Source organism: Dasypus novemcinctus, chromosome 15, assembly GCF_030445035.2.
Source record: "Dasypus novemcinctus isolate mDasNov1 chromosome 15, mDasNov1.1.hap2, whole genome shotgun sequence".
Taxonomy (NCBI): Eukaryota; Metazoa; Chordata; class Mammalia; order Cingulata; family Dasypodidae; genus Dasypus; species Dasypus novemcinctus.
Window position 1 is genome coordinate 60,122,282 of NC_080687.1, and position 18,343 is coordinate 60,140,624.

An 18,343-nucleotide genomic window follows, 5' to 3' on the forward strand; every position below is an offset into this window, starting at 1 on the left:
AACAAGTTTAGCACTGAACTCTTGGTGTTAAAAACCATGGTCTCCCATTTTTACCTGTTTTTGACCTATTTTCATTTTCTTTGGGCTCTTACAAGGACAAAAATCTCTTTCTGAAGCTTTTATTCCCTTTAGTCATTTAATAATTGTTTCTGCCTGTCAAAATTTACTAGAAAGGCTATTTCTCAGCTCTGGGAATGCAATGGCATTAAAACTGAGAATCTGAAGGTGTACTTTGAGCTCTTCCAAATAAAAGCACTTTAGAAATCAAAAGCATGGCGATATTGTTATTATTCCATCCTTCTCCTGAAAGCATGGCGTGATGTTATCTCTGATCCTCAAAGAGACCTCCTTTATCTTAGCCATTACATTAATCATCTGTGACTTTAAAAAGGAATGGATATCAAAATTGATCAACCAAGTCTAATAATTTTCTCTTTTCCTTAGTTCTGGTGTTAAAGATCTGAGCCAGGGTTCAGAAATAGGGGCACTGTAACTCACTTCATCTTCCACGTAAATTACAGACAGCACTGCATGAATTGTCTGGGCATATAGCCAAGCACTGTCAGTCCTGAACAAGCAGAGATCCACAAGCTCAATGGGCATTGAAAGCATGGATGCCAGCTCATCAATAATCCTTCCATATTTTTACACAGCTACAGAACCAGTAACTCATTATAATGATAATTTACATTAATAATGAATAGAGCCCAAAAATAAGTAATTTTGAAATAAGTTATCAATATTTCTAAGAAAATTAAGTTATTATCTATCAGGAGAAAATTGGATGGCTCTTAGAAAACTTGGGAGACAATAGTAAAGCAGAACTTCTAGTTTATATTTCTTCCACTTAGGTAGCATCATGACAGATAGCGCCCATAGGGAACTAGCTAATAACGGTCTGAGGAGAAGGAAAGTTTTAAGTTAGAAATATAATCATCTACTTTGGCAGTTCATATCATTAGAAGTCACCAATAGATAATTATATTAAAAAAAAAAACATTTTAACAGAAGGTAATGTGATTCCAACTTGTGATTGTTCAGTACTTTCAATAATTTAATTTAGTCAGATTAAAAAAAAAACAGATGCAACGACAGGTGTGAAAAAAAGCAACTTGAGCTCTTTGTGTCTAATTACTGACTTAATTTTATTTAGCTCTTATATGACAATCTAAATTATAACAAAGGGCATGAGCTCATTTGGAGACAAAAGAAACATTAAAAGAATGCGCCATAAATGAAAACTTTAGGAATTAAACCAATCTAATATTAAACAAGCACACAGGTTAATTATACCCCCCTTCCCAATTGTTGGAGGTGAGAAAATAGATCCTATTGAAACATGTAGATATTTGGTGAATGCATTCTAGGGGTTGATGACATAAAAATATTTCTGGATTTCTTAAGTCGAAACCTAATTGCAGGCTATTTTCTTCCAGTGTTAGTGATGACAGAGTTACAGGAGTTCTACAGATACGGCTGCTGCTTTGAACGCTGGATTGTAAACTCCATGTATCGCACACTGATGGAAATTGCAGAAGACCAAGACACCCTTCGCATGACATACAATTTTAGTACAACTATTCCTCTCCACAAAAATAAAACTAGAAAACACTTACCTGTCACTTATAGTTTACAAGGAACTAGTCATGTGTATCTCCACCCAGACTTCTGTCTTCATCGCAGCACAGAAATAGCTGCACACCAGGAGGCCCCATCAGCTCCTGGACTTGGCGCTTGCCTCTATCCTCGACTTTGGGCTCCTCCTTACTCCTCAGAGCCTGTGGGTTCCCACCCGGGCCGCTTACACCCAGGACCCCATTTCCATGAGGCACCATCTAGTGCAGGGCCCAGAGTCCACAGAATTGCCTCCCGTTTACTCCAAAGCATCCACCATTACAGCTTGTCAGTATCTGATACCTTCTTCCACCAAATGACATAGGAAAATTGCATCTGAGACTGTGCCCTTACCTTCTGCTTACTCCCGTGCTTGGGGTGGCATTGTAACCTGGTGGGGGCGGTGGAAACCAGGACTGTCTACCAAGAAACGACAGCAGTTATAAACAAGGGGTTTGAAAGGCCTGATCCGACACACGTCCATCAGAAAACGCTGAAAATAATTTGACTGTTAAGAAGGCAGTATCATTACTTTTATACTAGGCCTCGGAAATAAAAACTCTTTCATAAATAAAATAGTAAGTGAGCTATACTCCAGACTCTCTGCTCCCCCAGGTAAACTCCTTTTCCCATTTCTTAACAATGTAAACATTTCTTTAAAAATAAATCTGAAGCAAATCTGGAACATAATAGCATTTATTAAATCCAGATTGCATGTATGTGGGTGTTTATCATATTATTCTATTTTTAGGCATTTCTGAAATATTTCCAAATTGACACAATAATAATTTGATACTCTGTTAAAAATGTGGTTTAAAAGAACTGATAGAAAATCTTGACAGGTAAGAATATTAAAAGCATAAATGAACACTACAGGAATGTTAACCTCAACTTCATATATATATATATAATATATGTATACACACATACATATATATATATGATACCTTCAACATACCTCCAATTAGAAAGATGTCCTCACATTGCTAGGACATAAGGACATAATTTTAATTCACAGAGATAGCTAAGAGTCCTCTAGAAAATACTAATAGATGGAGCAAAAATGAAGACGTTTGTTGGAGAGTGATGCAGCCTGGATAAGGAACTGCTGGGATAAGAAGGACAGGAGAGCAAGCTTTAAATTCTTGAAGTAAAGGTATTTTCTGAAGAACTGTAAGCCAGAACCATGACCAGGTGGGAGGTAAATCAAGGCAGATTTCAGCTGAATTAAGGAGACATCTATCCTTGAGGGCTAGTCAAGGGGCATCACAAAATGGCGAGAGTCTTATACTGGTTGACATTGTCGTGAATTGTGCCTACCCTTGTCAGAGGAAAGATTCTTGCCCTGAGTGGGAGGTTGGATTAACTGACCTTAATTTTTCTTCCAATCTGAGGAATATATTTTTTAACAGAGAAAGAGTCAGGGGGTGTGAAATTTGGGCCCCAGAGAAAGGTGAATAACATTTTTGAAGACTCTGGAGATATAACCAGAACCCTGACTTCAGGAAAAGTAGAATCAGTCCCTTCTCCCCCGGAGGACTATGTCAGTGCCCTGGCAAAGGCAATAAGAAGATGGAAAACGCACTGAGGCCCGCAAGGGCTGGTTTCTATTTACACCATGATTCACTAGCCCTGGGTTCCTTTAAGACGTAGATGTCTCTTCCACCGTCACTTTCTGTCTCGTGAAGACTACTGCCACCGCAGGTCTAGCTATCCCTCTGAGCCTACTAGATAGATGGAATGCAGCAAGAGCAGAGTGTGGAAGTCCACGCAGAGGAAATCAGAGGAGGAGGCAACAAACACACAGACATAGACGCCTTCATATAGTGCCTTTGACTCTGCTTGGAAGTAGGGCAGAGAAGGCGGCCACCACGCAGGCTGTGCCAGGAGCAAGGCAACACGGCTCCACCTCAGGCCTTATTTAGGTTACGGCTTTCCCGGCAGTGGGGTGCTGATGAGATCCATTACCTGAGATCTAGCATCCAAGATATTGCCTAGAAATTCCAGGCCCTCATTTAGGGGGCCTGGAAAGGAGACTGAAAACTTTAAGAAGATTTAAGGAAACAGAGGGACTGAAGTTTTAAGGAGAGTAAAATGTAGGTGCTGGCTCCCTGGGAAGTGGAGCAAGGAAAAAGGAGGAAGGGCAGAGCAACTTCTCCTCACTGCCTGAAGCCTTGGAGGATGATTTGATTCAGGAATATAACAAAGAGCAATCATTTACAAACTATCGACAAGTAAATGCAATCGGCCCATCCTACCTCTTTTTCTTCACAGGAGTAGCAGCAGTGGTGGAAGCTGTGGCATTCGTGGTGCTCATACTGAACAAACTGCCAGGCTGCCTGTTTAATCACAAGAACAAAAATAATCACATTCCTGAGGTTTTTCATTCTACCCTAACTTTGAAAGGGCTTATAATCCACTCATATTCACTGTCTGCTCTCTACCTCCAAAAAAATTTCATTTGAGGATAAAACACGCAAAAAAAGTTTTTCCTTTGTTTGACCTATTTTGTAAATTACCAGGCTCTCATAATACTGAACTAAAATGAAAGGAATTGAGTGAAGAAGTCATTAATCATATGATATTAATTTTGCATCCAAAATCCAGACCAATCAACTGCAGTGTGTTATAGATCCACATATTTTTTTAATCCTTAGATTAAATTGTGACTAACACAATTATATTGCACCTGTTTTTCATTAAAAGCGTTAGTTTAGGACAACATTTAAAAATCACACAATTTTTGTATCTCTGCTTAGCGTTTATCAATATACCTAGACACTTAAAAATTTAAGTGACCCCATCCTGTTTCAGTCACTGAGAGGAGTTTTCCAGTGGGAAAATTACTTTGATATGTAAATAGAAATAAAAAACAAATAAAATTCAAAAATCTACTTAATTGGGGCTGCATATACATACCAGTAGTGTATTCCGGGAAAAGTATTTCATCTAAATAGATCGTTAGCAAACCCATGATTTCAAAACTCAAATAGTCTCTGAAGGAGGAGCTGTAGAACATGTCTTGCAAGGTGTCTTAGGAAGAAAATTAAGTGTAGGGGAAGGAAGAGTTGATTGCCATAGGAGAAGAAATGAATGACCTAGATTTTTGTGACTGGTTAGAACAGTGATCAGAAAATCCTTGCTGCAAAAGTCCAGACAGTAAATATTTTAGACTTCATAGGCATTTCAGTGTCTGTCCTCAACTATGCAATTCTGCACAGAGAAACAATACTTAAGCTAATAGGAATGACTATGTTTCAGTGAAATTTTGGCAAAAGGTCTGTAGACCCTGGTCTAGAGCATGATCTCTTTCACATACAAAGTAAAATGTAACTTCAATTAAAAAGTACATACGGTTTTTTTGCTTCTGATGATCTAAAGGTGGATATGCTTCTGGTAAGAAAAAAAGCACAATTGGAGCAGCAGAGAATTAATACTTGCATCTATTTGCAACTATTCTTGAATTTTGAGCTATTACTATTTAAAAAGTAGACATTATTTGAGAGAGGAAGAAAAGAGAGCATGAGCATTTGAATTAAATTGATAAGGTGATGTTATGATCTTTTAATCTCTTATACCAGATTCCAAAGGAATTACTTTTCTTTATAAAATTCAGTATCCTTTAAGTCTAATGTTTTATTTCTTGGCTTGGTAATTTTCTTTAGCAATGAGAATGTGAAATTTGCATTTACATATATTTCTTAATATTTTGCCACCAGGACAACTGAAACAGAAAGACAAAGGGAAAAATGACAAACTGAAGTGGTGAACTTGCTTGATTTAAGCAGAACAAGATTCTATTTTTCTCTATCCATGTAGCAAGAATAAAGGCTTTTATTCCAGAACTTTAGGACAAAAAACATGAAGTTTACAGAAGGATATTAAACAGGATTGAAGCATAGAAAGTAAGTAATGCTTAGAAAAATATTATACTAAAGCCTTTCCCAACTTTAGTAGATACTGATACCTATTCGTTAGTCGGTTATCCAAGGTATTGGCTTTATATATTTTAGCGGCATCACTTCTGTCTGAGATCCTTTACAGAGAAACAAGACAAACGTATGCATAAATATTTAGTTTATTAGACTCCTTTCAGACCTCTTTGATGATAGAATTACTTTAAAAAATAACTTTAATAAAGAGTATTGTTTTTCAAGTGTCACAGTTTAGAAAAATTGTACAGTAAAAAGATACTTCTGACAAAAAGGCCATTTTGATATAGTGTGGACTTTGAAAAGTATTATGCTTTTCTGTTTGCCTTTCTAAATCACTGAGCATTTACATCATTAACTATTTTTGTATTCATTATTATTTAATAATATCTCTAATCAATGACAGTACTTCCTATGTCAGTAAAAGGCATCAATGGAATACTGAAGAAATTTTTGGCATTTTGTGGCATAAGCAATACTTTGTGTTTGCCTAAGGCATTTTATTTCCTCACGAGCATACAAGAAAACCACATTTCCTAACCTCCCTTGCAATTAGGTAGGAACCATACAATTCTAGACTAAAGAATGTGGGATGAAGTATGGTATGCCACTTCTAGACCCATCATAAAGAGCCCTGCATGCTCCTCCTTGCTCCTTCTCGGCCTTCCATGATGACTTCAGTGGCAGTGGGTTGAAGACGGGTGCATTAAAACTTGGAAGGACTTAGGGCCCCAAGTGACTGCGTGGAGCAGAGACACTCCGACTCCTACAGCCAACCCCACTTGACTGAAATGAGAAGGAGCAGTAATCAATTGTATTAAGCCTCTGTGATTTGGAAGAAAGGGAGACTTGTTAAAACATTTATCTTACCCTTACTAAGTAGTTTATTTTGAATAATACATTGAGTTAGTAGGCCCTAATATCCATCAGAAGTTTTAATCCCTCCAATTTTAGGTCTCAACTAAGTGAGCTCTCTTACTGCAGCCCCTTTTCCTCCCTGCTTTTCCCTCACCCAGATAAAAATGTTCTTCCTGAGACCTGGGCTATTCTCAGGAGCGTTCCGTAGACAAACAAAAGGTTGGCAAGCCCCTTCTGCTGATCCCTCATTGTGGACCTTCAACAACCTTCCCGAAACTTCCACTTCTGCCATCTAGTTTAGTACAGGGTTTTATAAAACCTTTCCTGCTAAGATGGATGCTGACTTTGAGTCTCTTTAAAGTAAAAAGTATTTGGGGAAAATATGACAATTATCATAAGATAAAGAAAATGTGAATTCCTACATGTAACTCTTTTGTCCATGGAACTAAAACATTGAGTAAATAGCTCTAACAAGTGAAATGTCTATAAGCCAATCCCCAAAACAGAGTTTCTGCTTATGGTATAAAACGCCACAAACCGTAACTCTTGAATGCAAAAAGGAAGGGTGGATAACTGTGACAATCCAAAACTCCATATTCTCAACAGACTTTCACAATATAATCGAATCTATATTGGTTGTATTACCAAAAGAACCAAAGAAAAGTTATCTCTCCACTAAAGAGCACTAGGGGTCTACCTATCCAAGGTATTCCAAATTCAGTCATTAACCCACCTTCAGGATTGGACCATATCTGCAGGGTTATATTATATTGTCATTTACTTACGACTCTTTAACATGCCTCCTACTTTTACCTACATGTTTAAAAAAGGAGTTCTTCAAATGTAAACTCAGCATTTTTCTTTTACTCATTAAAATAATCACATTATTGTTACAATACATACACACACACCAGGTGTGTTTTGTATTTGGCCATTTTCCTACTAAACTCTTTCATGTCTCACATTTTGGGATGGTCTACCTTGTGGAAATCACTTAACAAGGCTTGCATTTCTTTACCAACCCCTATGGAGTTTCCTCCTTGCATCTATTTCCACATGTACAGAGATGTAGCTTAGTGTTGGGAGAGAGAAGTGCCTTAGGAATCAGCTGACCTGGGTTCTTCTAAACCTGACTCTAAACCTCTGTGTAAATGAATCACTTAATCTCTGGCCCTGTTTTCTAGTATATAAAATGAAAAATTTTGGCTACATCAGTGGTTCTAAATCTTGGCTGCACATTAAAATCACTTTATAGGCTTTTAAAAATGCCCAATTCAAACTAATTAAGTCATAATTGGGGGATGATGGGACCAAGTCATCAGTAAAGTTGAAAAGCTCCCTCAATGACTCTAACACACAGCTAAGAGTAAGGGTGACTCAACTAGGAAGCTTGTGACTTCTCGATGACTTCAAAATTCCAAGGCTTAGATGTGAGTGCTGATAGAAACTTCCAGACTCACTACTTACAAAAAAGCTTAGATTTCTCAGGTATCTACCTTTTTGAGGCTTAATTACACCACTTTTAAATCCATTCCTAGGAATAGGATTTCCTTTTACAGTTAAGGATAAAATAAGACAACCTGAAAATTCAGAATAAATGTACAGAGATTTCTGATTTCTCTCCTGCATGTGCTGTCATGGAGGAGGTAGAGATATTGTGCATATACTTTCACAAACAATGTTACTTTTTTCATGGCTGATAATTAGAAAAAGAGAAAGGCTGGCCCTTCAGAAATATCAGAGTTCATTATCTTCTGTTAGAGAGACTGGCTTGAAAGCCTATGAGTAGTGCAGTATTGTATGCACTTGCTGTATAAATGAACACTGGCATAGTGTGAATCTAGAGTTCAATAGACACTTACATTTCAGCATATCTGCTTAAAATCCAGCAGGTGTCATTTTTATCTACAATAGCTGCAGATCTTTAGCTATAGTTAGTGAACTCAAGTATCACTGTCCTCAGGGCATTTATTATGTCTAGAATCCAATTAAAGATAACTTTGCTCTTTATACTCACAAAGCATCACTGCCAAATCTAAAATGAAAATGTGGTTTATGGCAGTTACACATCAACCTGAATAGAAATTTCTCCATTATTTTCTATGAAGATGATACCTAACCCTCTGACTCAGAGGGAACCAATAATAAGCACAACATAATGAACTCATTCTATAAGTCATATGGTAACTCCAATGCTAAAATAGTTTCACTTTTTTAAGTAAAGAGCTAAGGTCTTTATTCAATAGGTCAAAATTATTGTATTATTAAAGTTTTCTTTATTATTTTAAATTTATTTATTTATTATTAAAATGTATTGTATGATTAAAAGTGTATCCATAAAATGGTTGGACAGAAACTTTTCTCCACCATCAGGATGGAAGAGTGCAAAACTGAAATAAGGACTATAAATATTCACAGAATAGCTATACATTTCATTTTAGATTGAACTAACAGGTTCAACACAGTTTATAGCAAATCAAACCAGTTTCCTTCAGTATGTTTTGTATCAATCTACTATATTGCATGATTTTAGGAAAACAGTGTAGTGAGTCAAGATTTTGTGAGTTTTGAAGAATGAAATAATCCAATCCTTATATCCATTCTATACTTGGGAACAGAATATCAATAGTTCAAGGGTTACTTTGGCAATTACTTCATAGATTTATACAAAACAGGATTTAACATATGTCATGCATTCCACTTACATAGTTCAAAAACACCTTACCTGTCCAAAGTGTCATCAGATCTGTACCGACTAATTGTGACTTTTGGCTCATCTCTCTCATTTGTTTTCCTGTAGCAAAAAAAAATTTAATAAATAATTTCTAAAACCTACCATGCATGTGGCAAAATTTTGGTATATCTAGGTAGAAGAGGTCAGGTACCAAGAAAAGAAAGATACAGACTATCCAAATGTTTCAAGCTCTGACTTGGATAGAGTAAATTTCAGCAAATCCAGTTCCCCATGCTAATAAATGATTCTTCTCTGGCTCCAGTTATTCCTAATTACAATATGACACATTAAAATTGGGGATAAAGATATGTAAACCAAACAACATAACATGAAAAGTGATGATAATTAATATGTACATTTGTTGACATCTATGAAATAGGAACTCAGCCCCTTATAATCAGCTATGATGAATTTGCAGAGTTTTAGCAGTGCCTAAGCCAGCACAATGAACTAAATACTTAAATTGCTCTATTTAAAATTCAGCACCGTGGACAGGGTTGAAAGAAGAGGACTTTCTGGCAGAAGAGAGGAAAGAAGGAAACAAGAAAAACCTGCAAAGAAATTAAAAAAGCGAAGCTGGGAGGAGAGAAAGGATAGTGGTAGGAAGAAGAGGAGAAGAGACACAAGAGAGGGGGAAGCTAGGACAGGACAGAGAGGGAAAGGGAGAAGAAAACAAATGAGCAGATGGAATGGGGAGAGGGACAAAAAAGAAGAGAGGGAAGGAGACAAGAAAATAGTGGAAGAGAAGATAAGACTCTCAATCGTAGGAACCATAATAATCCATGCAGTGGGAATACCTTGATCAGACATAACAAACAGGAAATAAAAGCCTTTTAATGCTTCATAGAACCCTGTGATACTGGAAAGGCAAGTTATTTGGGAAATTACTCCATGATTCACTGTGTTTACATTTCAAAACTTCATTAGCCGCAGACAGATCAAAGGTACTGAATCAACATAAGTACTAAAAGGGATACTCGAGATTTAATGTTAAAGCTTGATAGAGTATATTTCCATTGAGTAAAGTGAGGTGATGACTATGGGGAAGTCAGAAATGAAATAACTATAGACACTAACCTCAGAGAGTTTACCATTTAGAGATTTAGAGGGATAAATAAGAAACATGCATCCAAAGGGAGAAAGTGGGCAGGGCCTTAAAAGGGGATCAAGTAAAGTATGCAGGTAAGTTCTGAGTTGAGAAATCTTACTTCCTGGTGTAAGAAGGAGGGAAGGCTTCATGGAGGAGGTGCAGTTTGAGCTGGGTCTTGGAGGATAAATAGATAAGAACATTTTCAAACAGAGGTAGAGGGAACAGCATCACTTAAAGCAATAAAAAAGTAAAGAAAACGCTGAGTTCAATCCCCCAGATTACAAAGAAACCCCAGGGTGAAACCATGGTAGGTTTCATCATCATGTGGCGTGTGTGAAGGCAAATGGGTGTGCTTCAGGATCATCTGACAGCCTTCTATAAAACAACCCCTCTCCGCAGACCCTCAGTACCTCTTTAGCTGGCTTTATTCTTCCTAGTGCTTATCTAAACACAGCATATAACCTTGCATCCGTTTATTTTCATTGTCTCCCGAACCCCACCTTCAACTAGCATGCACGTTCTAGGACAGCAGTCACTTTGTTTTGTCCCCAGTCCTTAGAAGAGGGTCAGACACACACTAGGCTATAGATTAATGCTTGTGGACTGAATGGATCTGTCAGATAACTGAGCACTTAAGTAGGTAAGATCCTGTTGGGAGAAAGGCATCATGGTTTCTGGAAGAAGAAAGGCATACAGCCATAAATGATGCAACCTTTGAACAGGTAACTAAGCATATGGATACATGTAAAATAGTAGCCATACTTTTTATAAGCTTTATGAAAGTTCATTAATTTTTTTTTTTTTTTTTGAGATACGGGGGCCAGGGCTTGAACTGGGACCTCATATAGGGGAAGCCGGTGCTCAACCACTGAGCCACATTGACTCCCCTGAGCTGAACTGAGATTTTTTTTGTTTATTTGCTTGTTGTTTGTTTTTTTTGTTTTTAGGAGACACCAGGGACTGAACCCAGGACCTCCCATGTGGGAAGTAGGCAGTCAACCACTTGAGCCACATCCCCTCTCTCCCCAGTTTGACTAAATTTAATGTAGATGTTATATTAAACATTGAATCACCAGAGGTTGGAATGCAATGTTTTATTCTGAATGGAAAAGTCAGCACACCTCTGAGTCCTAAAGTATTAATGTGGCATCCCGCAGACACTATATATAGTACCAGCCTTATTAAACATGTTTAAATGATCTGGTAGATGCAGTACCCAGTAAAATTTCCTAGTTTGTCCAGATGAAGCTGAGAGCTAAGGTGATGGGGATATATTATTTATTTTCCTTTTCCATTTACTTTATGGGGATAAATTATTAAATTATTTATGATTACCCTCCTCTCTAGCATCTAATTTTATTTTACCTTACTTTTTTTTACAATCACAGATCTGATTATGTTCCTTCTCTGCTTAAAGAATTCTGATGGCTGCCCATGGCATTCGAATCCCATCCAGACTCCTCACACCACGTAATAGCCCCCCAACATACCTCTATCCTGTTTTCCCTGTGTCACCTCCTGCTGCTCTTGGTCTTTCTGGCTTCATGGTGCTATTTTCAGTCCCTTTCTTTGCCTACCTTACGGAAGTGCTTCTTACCCTGCCTCCTCCCCACTGGCCAGCCTTGGGAGAGCTTTTCCTCCTCATCCTTCAAGCAGCCAGGTGACCTTGGTGACACCTTCTCTCATTTATTCAGAGTTTGACTCACCCTCCTCTCTGCTCTCATAGCCCTCACATGCACCTCTACAACAGAACTTTTCATAGTAAATTTTAGTATTTGCATTGATGGAATAATCGTTCCTCACAAATGTGACAGCTCCTAAGTCAAGGATATCTTATGCATCCTTGCATGCCCAGCACTGGCACTATGGCATGTTCCAAAGTGGCCATAGCGTGAACACCAACAAGATTATGACCTCTGCAAAAGGATGCAAAACGGGCAAGTGGGTATCTTTTTGAGTAAGTACAAGGGGAAAAAATAATCTATACTACCTGGTCAGGAAGATTTATTCTGAGATATTATTACAGGTCAAGGGAAAAGTCTAGGGCTTACTGATTTTGTTACTGAAGAAAAAAGCTTGGTATGCTGCTTTGGCCAAAATGCTGCCACCAAGAGGGAGGATTCAGGAAGCTGATATAATTTAAAATATAAATAAGCATGGAAACTATTAGGGTCCCATTATACTGAAATACATTGTGTGTTCACTAAGAATATTTACTTAGTTGTCATTGCCACATTTCAAAACAAGTATGTATGTTTATAAAAAGTTTCAGAGAAAGGAAAATAAAATAAAGGGAACAAATTCCATTGGCGGCTGGACTAAAGTAATCGGCTATGTTTGTTTTGGTAAGATCAAGGCCAACTGATAACAAGACTGTAATCTTCAAAATCATGAAGACCAAGGAGAGAGCACAGGTAGGGTGTCTGCCAGATCGCAGAATAGCTCATGGAATGAATGAAGGCTGGACATCAGGAAAACAAATGGCTGCTTTGTATAGAGGGTCTTAAACTCACTACCCCCTAGAACAGGTCAAAACTGTGCATAAGCTTTAAAAGGTTTGGAGAAATTCACAGAAAATGGTTCCAAAATGCATATAGAAAGGTATCTACTTAACTTTTTAAAGTCTAAACCCTGAAAGACAATCACACTCTCCTTCTAATAATTATTAGTGTAAACAGAGAAAGTTTACCAGATGAGATACAACTTGTGTCTCATAATTAATTAGGTTCTTCCAGTGGGTATGGTTGTTTATATATGGGAGTGTAGACGTGTTTTAATAGTAATATTATCTGTTTACTTGATCAGTCTTAGATTACTTTTAACATTGTGATTACTAGTTTTGGATTTTTTTCTATTCATATTGCCCAATCTATTTACCATGAAGTATCATTTAGTGTTTTTGCACAAACCCAGGAGTTTTTAAAAAGAAGGGTCTGCTCTCACAAAGCCTCTGTAGTTGTGATTTCTGCATTTTGGAGTTCCTTTCTCTAAGATTCAGAGGTGTCTTATCTGGCCATGTTTCTATGAGAGCCTCTCCCCTGCCTGTCAGGAGAACTAGCTGAGTGAGGTAGGCAGAGAATTGATTATGCTCCGCCTCCAAGTCATAGTTCTGGGAGCATGGCGCTAAGGCAGCACAGAGTTTTCCTGTGGGAACTGCTGATGCCACAGGCCCTTTTTTGTGTGTCCAGAACACGAGGGAAAACCTTAAGCTAGCCACAAATGAAATTCAACTGTCTTGAACACATGTCCTCTCAAGATTACCATCTTCGTCTGAGTTTCTGCTAACAAACCCGCTTGTCTGAAACACCCACCTGTCCAAGGCATCATGGGAGTTATGTCGGGTGAGCACCACCCTACCGTAATTTTCCTCTCTGCAGAGAGAGAACAAAATTATGTCACATAAAAGGTTATCACAGTATGTAGTAAATGCAAAACAAGGGAGAAGGAAAAGCGTCCATAATTTGGGGCAAGGTGAATTCATATTTTCCTGCAGCTATAAGAAAGGTATCTATTTTAACCAGTCACCACTTGAAGAGCACAGCAGAAAGAAGCAAGTTTTTCAGTACAGATGATCATCATTTTTCTAATTTACCCCATGAGATTTCCACACGGTTTTTTAAAATCAGAGTGTGGGAACATGAGGTCATCTACTTTGTATATATTAGAGGAGGCTTTTCATGTAGGAAAGAAAATACAAAAGCTTTATACAAACGTAAGTTAAATTTGATAAAGCCCATTATGTCTGATATTTTTTTAACAGTTTTCCCTGACAATATTTGTGGTAGATATCAATCATTCACAGGAATCATAGCCCATTCTGAACTATGAGAATACACAGGTCGCCCTGTTTGATCCTTAAAATAACTCCATGAAGTAGGTATATCTTCATACTAACATTAATAGAAGTTAGTACATCAAATTTCAAAGCCATGTCTTTTTTTAAGATTGTACAGTGGACCTGAAGGCACAAGTAATTTTAGGAAATGTCAAAACTTGTAGTAGAGCCTTTGGAGTTAAGCCAAGGCAGAGAGTAAGCTTCTGAACCTATGTCATGTCAACCCAACCAAACCTGAAATACCACATTTTCCCTGGTTCTTCTCCACTAACATTACTCAACAAAACCTGGAACTATTTTTTAATAAAGCTATAAAAGAACTGTAGTGGACTGTTTAGGAAAAAAAAAAAAAAAGATGAGCAATGAAACTGAAATGATGCCAGCAAATATACAAGATACTAAGAGCCCATTTTGCCTTCTTGGGTATTCCTTCCCACAACTTGTGAGCAAGCGGCACCACCAGGCAGCATTCCCACCAGAAGAAGAATCACAACACATGCCCAGAAATGGGCCATCGGGAGACAGGGAAGCCCCAGAGCCCATTTCCCCCTCACTCAGCAGCCACCATGCCATCCACACTGGCTTCCCTGGGCCATGTGAAGGAGGCATGCCTGGCATAAAATCATCATGCCTGACAGCTCTGATTTGTCTTAGATGCCTCTATCTTCACCCGCCTGGGTAAATATTTCCAATCCAAAATTTCTTGTCTACATTTGACATCACTCTACCATTATGGAAAAACAGACATGCCCTATTAGGCTCTGACAGAAAACAGTGTTGTTTCATGTAAGGAAATGATTATTGTCTAGTCCTGTTAACTCCGAAAGTTAGAGTGAGTCTCTAGACATCCTCTAATCCTTAAAATAATAAGATTTTAAACCATTTTTATTTAACCTTCATAAGTATGTTCCTCAAATAACTACATATGGACAATTTTGTACAAAGTTTGTAAGTGCCATGCAATGCAGGATTTCCCAACCTCGGCGCTGTTACTATTATTTTAGGCTGGATAATTCTTAGTCATGGACGCTTGTCTTGTGCATTGTAGGATATTAAGCAGCCTGGCCTCTACCTACTAGATGCCAGTAGCACTCATTCCCCAGTTGTGGCAACCAAAAATGTCTCCAAATATTGCCAAATGTCTCTTGGGGAGGGTGGGGAAGCATCCTTCTTAACATCCACTGGTATAATGGAAAAAGAATGGGTCATATTAAAATCTCAACTTCACCATGCATAACTATCATCACTAGACAAATTACTTACTTTCTCTGAGTCTCAGATTCCTCTTCTGCAATATTACCTCCCTTGTGTGGTTGTTCTGATATGTAGTGATGCTTTATATGTAACATACCTAGCATCAAGCCTGATGTATAACACAGGAAATCAGAAAATGTATGCATATGTATATATATAATCTGAGTTGGACAATGTGTATTGTAAATTTATATGGGCAATGAGGTTATATGCCAATGGTCAGAGTTTTCAGGATCTTTAAGTATGTGGCTAGTAGAACCAATGCTCAAATCCTGCAACAAATCTTTTTGGTGGAAGAGTTTTCCCTCCCAAAGTAATATCACAACAATCACCACCCTTCCAATACCTAGTGGTATGTGGCTACTAGGAACTAGAGGACTTAGTAACTTATATTCATGCCCTGCTTTCAACTTGACTTTTGAATATAGAAATTTTAGATAAATTATTCTTAAGTTTGTAAATTAGAAATTATATTATTAAGTGTCAGTTTCAACTGACGTGTTTCACATGTGCTAGTAATCTTACCATGGTTTAAATGGTACCTTTTTGGAAACTTGAAATTCATGTTTTCTTTTCAGTTTACGAAGTGAGTGCAAATGCCAGTTCTAGTTGATTACTATGAAACCTCGATGTCTCTGGCTAATGGCCCACATTTTCTTAGATACATAGCTATTAAAAATGGTAGCAAGGTTATTGAAATCTGATAAAATCAGTACATGCTTACTAAATATGATTTTAAAATTTAGATCAAGTAACAAAGTATTTTAGAGGGAAATTATTTGTTTTTCAGGTGTCGACGGTGAGCTTCCCCAACAGAGAACGCCCCCTCTACTCACCCACCCAGCCACACTCTCTACGCCACCTTACTTTTCTTCTTCAGGAAGTTTCTTTATCCAGCTGCTATCCTGTAAAAAAGTCCTTCTTTTGTTCACCTCATGAAAATCCTGTTGCCTCGGCGTGGTCCCCCGAGAGGTACTCTTCAGAGCTATCAAAAAAAGTATGCAAGATGGGGAGCTGTTAAACATGGAGGGAGCGTGGGTTTGTGAGCCTGCAAATCTTGAGAGGTACCTCTGATCAGCCAGCATCAATCTTCTAGGTGGGCAAGCCCACTACTGCTTCAGAGTAGGATTTACTGCTAAAAAGAACAAATCCCATACCCCACCATCAAATATAATATATCAAACTGCTCAGGTGCCAACTTAAACTGCCAGTGATTATCATGAGGCCTCATCTGACTCCTGGGAAATATCAAGCCAAGGCTTTGTAGGTTGGCCTTTTTATTCAATAAGAAATATGCATCAGAAATATACACAGGACTGTTTTTAAAGCATCTTCTGAATAGCCAGCAATATTCCTGGTGTATTTGATTACTAGTAACTTAATTTTTGGGCCCTGTAGGAGCCTGAAGCACAGAAGTTCACATGCACAAAAGACATTTTTTATTGATTAAAACATTAAGGTTGAATTACAAAACTACAAAACTAAAAGCTGTTGTACTCTTACTTTTCTCTTTTGTCTAACATTAACAATGCTAATTAAATTAGACAATTGTTTCTAAAAATAAAATATCTATATAAGAGAATTAGGACCTATGCTTTGTTCTTAAGTTTTCTGAGGAAGAGAAATATCATCTACATTACCATTTCCTGCGGGAGATATTTTATTCAAGGTAAGATTAGACATGTCGCCTTTCAGTAAGGATCTGAAAGAAAAATGGGGATGGAGGAAGAACATAATGAATCCAAGATTTTACAAGTGATTAGTTCATTGTTAAATGAGACATTTTTCGATGACATTGACAAAGTCATATGATCTGGTATACAAATACATGACATTAAGTGTCCCAAAGAACCCAAGAGTTCAACTACTCCAATCTATTTATTGTACAACAATTGGCTGAATCAGGCCATCAGTTATTTCATTTATTTGATCAATAAGATATGTACTGAGTGCCTACAATTTGCCAGTCAATGAACCAGGAGCTGGGATCAAAAAGATGAGTAAGACAAAATTTCCGTTCATGGTCAGTGGGGGGGAGAGAGAGAGAAATGGAACTCACAGCACAGTGTGAAGGCCACCTAGGAAGGCTGTGGATGCGCCTAGGTCAAGCCTGGGACCAGAAACTGGGGTCCCTTAGACCCTGCCGTCGCTTCTTCATGGAACCCCACTGTCTTAAAGGGCCCTGTCTCAGGCAGGCAAGAAGTCAGGGACCATTTCCCTTCTCAGGGCCATTGTTTAATTCCTTTAAGTTATTCTAAAATCAGGTTGAAGCTTTTCAGATTCCTGGGCCCTATTGTGAATAACCAATGTTTTTCTTTCCTCACATCTTTTTCTCAGCTTGTAAAGTACTTGCCTATGCACAGTAAGCAAAGCCTGTATAACATCATCATTAAATTTATTAAACATTTGCATTGGAACATTTCCTGTTTTCAAATCAGTAGAATTGGCTCTTTGTTTCTGAATTACTGAAGTGATAAGCAAACAAGACTCAACTAAATGATAATAATGATTACTGATATTTTCTAATATTTTTTATGAACACTGTCAATGGAAACAGGTCTTTAAAAATATCTCTTGCCATTTAAAAGTGATTGTTATGGCCAATGGTTAAATCTTGAGGGTTATAACATATCCATTGCATTCAATCTGCTTCTCTGATACTATGTACCCATGAATCTTTACAGTACGTAGCATGCAAACTGAGGGTGAAGGCAGGATCCTACTCCCACCTCCCAAAATGTGCCAGTGATATCCGAGGTAACATCAGGAGACAGATTTGACCAACAGTCTTTCAGGCTGTTTTGTTGTTTTTTTCTGTTGTTTTCTTTTTTAAAGATTTATTTATTTAATTAATTCCTCCCCCCCCCCCCCATTGTCTGTTCTCTGTGTCTATTTGCTGCGTCTTGTTTCTTTGTCAGCTTCTGTTGTCAGCGGCACGGGAAGTGTGGGCGGCACCATTCCTGGGCAGGCTGCACTTTCTTTCACGCTGGGCGGCTCTCCTTACGGGGTGCACTCCTTGTGCATGG

At 37.9% G+C, this 18,343-nt stretch overlaps 1 protein-coding gene across 12 annotated transcripts in view; it reads right to left on the reverse strand.

The window, feature by feature from the left end:
- Nucleotides 1–18,343, reverse strand: part of SCEL (sciellin) — a 110,356-nt gene that overhangs the window by 79,800 nt on the left and 12,213 nt on the right. For 9 of the 12 annotated variants that reach the window (XM_058276518.2, XM_058276526.2, XM_058276522.2 and 6 more), the window contains exons 2-9: nt 16,958–17,019; nt 16,185–16,302; nt 13,540–13,599; nt 9,130–9,198; nt 5,582–5,650; nt 4,969–5,007; nt 3,873–3,953; nt 1,969–2,034 (exon numbers count right to left, since the gene is read on the reverse strand). In XM_058276518.2, the coding sequence (XP_058132501.1) occupies nt 1,969–2,034; nt 3,873–3,953; nt 4,969–5,007; nt 5,582–5,650; nt 9,130–9,198; nt 13,540–13,599; nt 16,185–16,302; nt 16,958–17,000 (545 nt within the window). In that variant the 5' untranslated portion in view covers nt 17,001–17,019. The remainder of the gene's footprint in view (nt 1–1,968; nt 2,035–3,872; nt 3,954–4,968; nt 5,008–5,581; nt 5,651–9,129; nt 9,199–13,539; nt 13,600–16,184; nt 16,303–16,957; nt 17,020–18,343) is intronic. The other 3 variants (XM_058276517.2, XM_058276524.2, XM_058276523.2) reach the window with 3 other exon arrangements.